This window comes from Vulpes vulpes, chromosome 10 (genome assembly GCF_048418805.1).
Source record: "Vulpes vulpes isolate BD-2025 chromosome 10, VulVul3, whole genome shotgun sequence".
Classification (NCBI taxonomy): domain Eukaryota; kingdom Metazoa; phylum Chordata; class Mammalia; order Carnivora; family Canidae; genus Vulpes; species Vulpes vulpes.
Window position 1 is genome coordinate 14,659,896 of NC_132789.1, and position 8,274 is coordinate 14,668,169.

General features: G+C 46.8%; 1 protein-coding gene across 1 annotated transcript; it reads left to right on the forward strand.

The window, feature by feature from the left end:
* Window positions 1-2,643: 2,643 nt before the first annotated feature.
* On the forward strand, window positions 2,644-7,769 carry PEBP1 (phosphatidylethanolamine binding protein 1). The gene is made up of 4 exons (XM_026015845.2): window positions 2,644-3,096; window positions 4,270-4,379; window positions 4,981-5,081; window positions 6,769-7,769. The coding sequence occupies exons 1-4, from the start codon at window positions 2,962-2,964 to the stop codon at window positions 6,984-6,986; spliced, it is 564 nt and encodes a 187-aa protein (XP_025871630.1). The 5' UTR covers window positions 2,644-2,961; the 3' UTR covers window positions 6,987-7,769.
* Window positions 7,770-8,274: the final 505 nt, after the last annotated feature.

The window sequence follows — 8,274 nt, forward strand, 5'->3', positions numbered from 1 at the left end:
TCCCCGTATGAGTTTCATTCAATCCTCACAATGATCATTTCAGGGATGTTGGGAAACCCATTTTAGAAAGGGAGAAACTGAGGCTTAGTGAGGAGAAGTCATATGCTATATGAGTTTCCTGTGGCTGCTGTAATAAATGATCACAAGCTCAGTGGCTTATGATAACACAGATGTATTTTTTATTTTATTATTTTTTTAAAGATTTTATTTATTCATTTGAGAAAGGTAGAGTGTGTGCATGCACATGAGCTGGGGAAGGGGCAGAGGGAGAGGGAGAAGCAGACTCCCCACTAAGCAAGGAGCTGATTAAGGGCTTGATCTCAGGACTCCAGGATCACAACCTGAGTAGATGCTTAACCCATTGAGCCACCCAGGTTCCCTGACAACACAGATTTGTTATTTTACAGCTCTGGACAGTAGAAGTCTGAAGTCTCACTGAGCTAAAATCAACATGTCAGTACAGCTACATTCATTCTGGAGGGTCTAGGGGAGAATCTGTTTACTTGTCTTCTCTAGCATCTAGAGGCCACCTGCACTCCTTGACTCATGGCCCCTTCCTCCCTCTTCAAAGCTACAATGGCTGGTAGTCTTTCTCACACGGAATCACTCTGGTTTGGACAATCTTGCCTTCCTCCTCCCATTGAGGACTTTTAAATTACCTTGGGCACCCAGATAATCCAGAATAATCTCCCAACTTTAAGGGCATCTGATTAGCAACCTTAATTCCATCTGCAACCATAATTTCTCTTTGTTATGCAATATTCACAGACTCTGGGGTTAGGATATGGACATCTTTGGGAAGTCATTCTTCTGCCTCTCACATGGAAGATTTCATAGGTAATGGGTGAGAGATTTAGAATATGAATGTGTTCTGTTTCCCATACCCATGCCCTTAAATTATGCTATGTAACTGATTATCTGCGTATTGAGAAAAAATTTAAACTTTTTATAGATTAAAAAAATAAAAGGATATTCCTTTTCCTTTCTCTTTAGCCTTATTCAGCCTTATTGCTATGCCACCCATCTGCCCCTACCTAAGTGCCCTATTCTAACAAAACCTGTCCACGCACTGTTCCAAGGTCCAACGCCCCAAGCTTGCCTCCACTTCAGCTTGTTTTCATACTATTAAACTTGGGAGCATCATTCTTGGTCATCTAAGAAGCTGTGCAAAGAACTTATTAGGGGAAATGGCTGTGCAAGTAAGAGGCACATTCTCATGGTTGCCATGTGGGGTCTTCATGGTGACACCTTTCCTAGAGGAAGCTTTCTGGAGGCCAGCTCATGACTGCCCCCTCTGTGATTTCCTCCACACTCCCAGGTGGAATGTGCCTAAGGGCTTTGTGTCTGGCCTTTGCAGCCAGCCGGGCAGAGTTTCATCTGGTTTTGTCACTGACACCTTTCCAAGACTCAGTTTATTAATCTATGGAATGAGGTAAAAGCAGTGCCTCCCACATTGGGTTGGTGTGAGGATGAAATGAGATGTGGAGTTTCAAGGCTTTCCTTGGGCCAGGGCCCCCACATGGCAGTGGTGATGGGCAATAAATGGCAGTGGTCGTGATTGGAGTACTCTCTGGCCTAGATTATCCCTAATAAGATTTTCCTGAAACTATCTACCAAGTGTTTTTAATATATGTGTATAACGATGTTCATTTCCTTGATATTTATAAAAAGGAAAAATCAACAAAAAGCATAAATGTCCAACATAAAGAGAATTGTTGAATAAATTGTGGTGCATTTAGAAGTCATTAAAATAATGATCTATTTTTTTATATAGTCTATAATGGTAGAATTTATTTATTTTTTAGAAGGAGGCTTACAGGGAGAGAGATAGAATCTTAAGCAGGATCCACATCCAGCACCAGCCACAGGATCCTATGATCTTTAGATCATGACCTCAGCAGAAACCGAGTATGAGGCTTAGCCAACTGAGCCACCCAGGGTTCTCTATAACGGAGTTTAATGCAATTTTTTGGTGAATAAATGGAATGAAATTATTGTTACTGATGTTTATATCCAAATAGTGGAATAAAAATTTTTACTTTTAGGTTTTTTCCTCTGAATTTTCTACAATGAACTTGTATATAACCACTAAGAAAACAAGAGAATTTTTTAATTCCCTAGGCAGGAGAGGTTATCACTGTCAATAGCTGTCCTAACATCAACAGGATAAGGACTATTAAATAGTACCATTATATTTAGTAAAAAGAAAGCATTTGTTGGCCACGGGGAGAGCAGTTTTGGCAGAGGTAGAGCCCCTTGTCAGCAAAACAGGAGTTCAAAAATTTAATGGTTCAAAATTTAATTAAAAAAAAAAAACAACTCACTTCCCAGGAATCTTGTTTGCACCAAGCAGGGGCAAGGAGATCAAATATATGTGTAAATATATTTGTGCGTTGAGAAGAATGCTCAAAAGTTCGATCACAGGCCCTCTCATGCAGCAGTTACCAAAACAGTGAGCATGCGCAAAAGTACAGAGAGGCGAGAGCAAACAAGCTGGCTGTGAGAAGTGGGGAAAAAAGCAAGGCTTTCTCTGCACTTAAAAAATAGACAAAGAATCATGCAAAGTGGTAAAACAAACAAAACAAAACAAAATTCAAAGCAATTTTTGTTGCATTTCTTGAAACAAGGGGCCTTGCAAACCGAGCCACAGTTCCCATGGACCCCAGCGGCGGCGGGGAGCAAATTACTCTCGCTGCGACTAGAGAGGCAAAACCTACGCTTTCACCGGGAGCGCGAGACGCCTCGCGCTACCCGCTTTAACCAATTAGAGAGCAGAGTGGGTCGGGCCTCACCTGCGATTGCAACAGCGGGTGGGCGGGACTGGGGCCCCGCGCCTGCGCTTCCCCAGCGCTGGGCCCGCGCCTTCTCTGGCCAGTTTGCTGACTGCTGGGAGTCGGTGCTGCGTGCCTGTGTCCCGTCTGCAGAAACTCTTCCCTCTTGTCTGCTCAGCTCGGCTCCGTGATGCCGGTGGACCTCGGCAAGTGGTCCGGGCCTTTGAGCCTGCAGGAAGTGGAGGAGCGGCCGCAGCATGCGCTGCATGTCAAATACACCGGGACGGAGGTCGACGAGCTGGGCAAAGTGCTGACGCCCACCCAGGTACCCAAGGGCGCAGGGGGTGCAGCTGCTCGAGGCGTGGAGCCGGCGGGGCGGGGGGCCGGCGGAGATGGGGAGGAGGGTCCGGCCTGCGCGCGCCGGCTCCTGCGAGGGAAGGGCGTCGCGGTTCCCACCCCGCAGGCCTAAGGACACCTGCGGGCACCTGCGGGCACCTGCGGGCACCTGCGGGCACCCGCACGTACCCGCACGTGGCGGGCGGGCTCGGCCTGCAGGAGACAGTGATCTACTTCCCGGGCACTTCAAGGCGTAGGCTGGGGCGTAGGCCCAGAAACAGCTCGGGGCCGCGGGCAGGGGGCCTGGCGCGGGGCCGAGGAGGCGGCGGTGCCCGAGAAGTGCTGGGTCGTGGCCACCCCTTGGGCTCCAGACCTCCCCTCGGGTCTCAGGATTTTAGGCCTCAGTTTGGGGAGCAAAAGCCCCATCCGAAGGCATGTGACGCATTATGTAACCGGTGACCAGCATCGCTCAGCGATTCTTTTGTCTTAGCGGGCTAGGGCACGAAGCCACCCAAAGCTAAGCGAGCCTTCTGCAGCTGGAAGGCTCTAGGGCAACGGCCTTGTTCTGCCGTTTGGCGCGCGACCAGGTCAGGTTCTGGCGACCGCAAGTAGGAAAACTAAAGCGTCCAGTACTTGCCAGTTGTTGGCCGTGAAACTCCGGGGCAATGATGTGAATCAGCTGCGCTGACAGTTTATTGCTTTGGATATTTACACAGCTTCTTGCTTTAGATGTTTAAATATAAAGTGCCCCTCTGCAGCCTGCCATTTTCCCAGACGCACTGTCCAGTCTGGCCACCTCGACTCTCTCATTTTCTGTGCACTTTTAAGTGTCCAGTTAATTCAGATTTCACTTTAGCAGGCCCTAGCTCAGCTGCTGGTCACCAGATCTAGAAACCCGGTCATTCCATACCATGAGGTTGTAGTTTGGAAGACTCCATCACCACCAGGGTTGAGATCCTTTCTGTTAATAACATGCCAGCCCTATAGTGTTGTTGGGACTAAAATAAATTAATGTATATTGAACTTAAGCTCCTGGTTTTTAGCAGAGTCAATACTTTAGCGTTTATTAATAATCTGTTTTACCTCTGAAGAACCTGAAATCAAATAGCGTTGGCTTCTTCAGCATTTTTCTTTTTAACTCCAAAGTGGTTCCTTCCTACAGGTTAAGAACCGGCCCACCAGTATTGCATGGGATGGTCTTGATCCAGGTAAACTCTACACCTTGGTCCTGACAGATCCAGACGCTCCCAGCAGGAAGGACCCCAAATACAGGCAAGTTGAGGAAAGATTGGGAAGCACCAGGCCATCCAAGTATGATCTGGTGCTTCCTGGCAGTGCGTAAACCCCTTGCTGGACATGCTGTGCCAGCAGAAGTAGACCCCGTTTGGGATGGTCGCACCCACGCTTAAGCCATTTCCTCCTCCTTCAGTCCCTAGAGCAGGAGTCTGGAAACTATAGTGGAGAGCTACATCGGCCCGACACCTGTTTTTTTGTATAGCCTCATGGGCTAAGAATGGTTTTTACATTTTTAAGTGATTGAAATTGAAAGAATAATACTTTGTTAACATGTGAAAATTACATGAAATTCAAATTTCAGTGTGCATGGCAAAGACTAAAACGTTTACTGTCTGGCCCTGTGGAAAAAAATTTGCTTGATACTGCTTAGAGCATCTTGGAGGGAGAGAAGGAGGGAGGGAGGTACGGGGCCCTCTCCTCTACAGACCAAGTGAGGTTTGTGCCCACGAGAGCAGGACTCTCAGTCTCGTTCATCACTGCAGCCTAGTCCAGAACATGTGTTTCATTGCATGTTTGCTGGCTGTGCATTGAGTGTGTACTTACTTCCTGTGGTGCTGTCTTGTGTTCCTCGTCCTAGGGAATGGCACCATTTTCTGGTGGTCAACATGAAAGGCAACGACATTAGCAGTGGCACAGTCCTTTCTGATTATGTCGGCTCTGGGCCTCCCAAGGGCACAGGTCAGTAAAGGTTGCTTTGTGGGGGAGGTGGGAGTGGCAGTGTGTACACATTAGGACTGGCCCAAAGGGCTGCAAAGTTTAGTCTGGTTCTCCCGATCCCTTAGCCTAGTGGAGCTTTCAGACAGTGTAGTTCACCTTCCGGGCAGTGGCCTGCCAGAGATATTGACACCTACAGTAGCATCGGGTGGCTAGAATCTTGGGTTGTGGTCAGGTGGATTGTCCATTAGTACTACCTCTCAGCCACTAGGCCTCTATATGCAGGAAAGTCTGAGAGAGGATTCTAAGGAAGCAGTGTTGCAGAAAGCTTGGAACAACTTTCAGAGAGGTGGGAGCTGGGGGGTGGGGGGTAGGATGTGCTGCTGCACATGGATTGAATGCAATTAACCCATCTAAGTTCTGTATTCAGCCTTTGACCTGTGGGATCTTTGAGTTTCCACTTCCCACAAAAGATCTCAGAAATGATCATAGTTTCTTAACTATAAGATATTGGCTTCTTTATCTCTTCGCAGTTCCTTTGTGTCAAAAATCTAGCGTGGTATCATCTTGAAAAGATTTGGAAGGCTTTAAGAAGTACTAAAGATACACACATGGTATTGTGTTGTGTTATATATCACAATTCTATATACAAAGAGAATATTGCATTGAAACTCTCCAAGTCGGATAAGCTAATGATAGTGGAAGATGCGCTGTTAATGCTTTACTGTGCGTTACAGGATGCTTTCATTTGCTGGAACAAGGAAGTAGTGGCGATGGGGAGACATGTTGTCTAGTCTGAGGAGGTATAAGAAGGTCCCTGACAGGAACAGTTGGCCCTAGACTCATTCTTTATCTGTAGACCTCAAAGCTTCTGATGGCTTCAGGCCCTCTCTTGTGTTCCTAAGAGGAAGGTAAAGGTACATCTTTCCCAGGAATCTATTAAGTTCTCAAGGGCAGTTATACAATTAGGCAGTTTAATTATGGGAAGTGCACACATGAGAATAAAGCAATTCTCTCAAGTAGGAGCTTTGTTCTCATTAACAAAAAAGCCTTGACGACTTTTTTCCCTTCCCTCTTGCTTTTTAAAAAATATCCTTTTAGAATAATTTACAGAGAATAAAATGCCCAAAGCATAGTTTTAGTCTGTGATTATTGACTGATAGATGGTGACCCATGTAAGCATCTTTGAAAACAAGATGTTTCTCAGCATCTTTGCTACTTAGTTGGTTAAAGTGAGTCTTACCAGGCACTAGGGTAGGTTCTGGGGTGAGAACGGTCAACAAGACAAACACCATTGCTTTATGCTAGAGTTCTCTTTCTAGTGAGAAAAAGTCAGACTTTTAGAGAAGTGTTACCATCACAGAAGTGAAAGGGGTGTTCACATGGGGGTAGTGGCTAGCACTTGGGTCCCAGTGGAGATGGGCTGGGAGCCTGTAGCAGGGTGAGTAAGCGTTGAAGGCTAGGTAGGAGGGGTGGGCAGCAGCCTCAGAGGTTGTAAGGCTGGGGTGTGGACCTGACACCCATTGCAGTGGGAAGCTATTGGGTGATTGCCAGCAGCTGAATGATCTGATTCCTACCTCTGTGGGTGCTTAGTGTTCCTCTTGTAGATGGAGTGGCTGGGGCCCTCCACATTGGCATGTTCTGTGAAAATGGGGGACGTCTCCATCCCTGATGTGTTACCATGCATACATCTTCCTGCCTCCCCCTCCAGGCCTTCATCGATACATCTGGCTGGTATACGAGCAGAGTGGGCCACTGAAGTGTGATGAGCCCATTCTCAGCAACCGATCTGGAGACCACCGTGGCAAATTCAAAGTGGCATCTTTTCGCAAAAAATACGAGCTTGGGCCCCCGGTGGCTGGCACATGTTACCAGGCAGAATGGGATGACTATGTGCCCAAACTCTGTGAGCAGCTGTCTGGGAAGTAGGGCAGTGCTGGGAGACAGTAGCTGTCCCAGAAGTCTCAAGCAGTGTTCTCAAGTTCAGTGATGCATGTAGATTTCTCCACTTTCCCCATCCCCGTTCTCACAGGTGAGGCCTGAGCAATCAGATAGTGGTTTAGAGTGACTTTTCCTCCTGCCTATCCTTTATAATTCTAGAGAGTCACACCTCGGGTTTATGTTTTGATCAAAACTGAACTCCATTTTGGGGGATATTTTGGTACTATGTTGGGGTTATCAAATTGTTAATATAAGAAGAGCAACCCAGAATTTAAAGAAAGGAAAATTGAGGTGAAAGACCAGGTTTATAGTTAATGGGGCCAAGCATCAAAGAATCTTTAAGGGAGGTTTAAAAAAAAAAGATTCATTGCCTCTGCCTTTGTCAGCCTGAGTCCGGAATTGTGCCCGATGGCACTTCTGGGTCATGTTTTCATGGCCGTGTCTCTCACCATGACAGCCAGAGGCTGGTGTGTCCACTAACCCCCAGCGTGGTACATCTCAGACTGTTTACTCTAGGGGTCAGTGTCCTGCTCTGGTTTCTCTCAAGGGTAGTACTGGAAAAAAGCAACAGGGAGAGTTGCTTGGCAGTTGAGGCTCAGCCATCTGGATGAGCTGCAGGGCTGGTTGAGGGGGTTGTCAAAATCCTTTAGCCTCTGCCTGTTGAACCAGTCACTCTTCGTCTATAGAAAAGCTGATCTGGAGTTGCGGAATGTTGTGTAAATTCTGCTGTTTGCTTATAGTGAATAAAAATAAAAACATTGTGTGGATAAACCCAGTCTCCAGGTATTTTGCCCTTTTTGGCTATGGGGGCCTCATAAATGTGGGAAGTCAGGAGACAACCTCTAAGGGTGAGTGGTCCCTTTCGACCATTAGTGATGACTGGGACTTCACTCAGGGACCAAAACAGAGGATCCATGTTTGTACACACGCCATCAAACTACAGCAGGAGCAACCATTCTAGCTTGAGGGTTTAAAAAAAAAAATCACAAAGCTTTAGGCCAACTCCTCTTGCTCAAAAAGTACCTTTGCTTTTCTCAAGTGGTCCTTTCTACCAGAGAGTGAAACCAGTGGGAAGCCTTTCCCCTTGGTGGTGTTGCTCACAGGAATAGTGACTTAGAAATAGGCCACACCTCTCACTGTTCTGACTTGTTATCCATATAGAATCTACACCCAAAAGGTGAAAGGGTGGGTGGGGGGAGATTACAGCTGATCCTTAAACAGCATGGGGGTTATAGGCACCCACTGCCTGTGCAGTTGAAAATCTGTGTAATTTTTC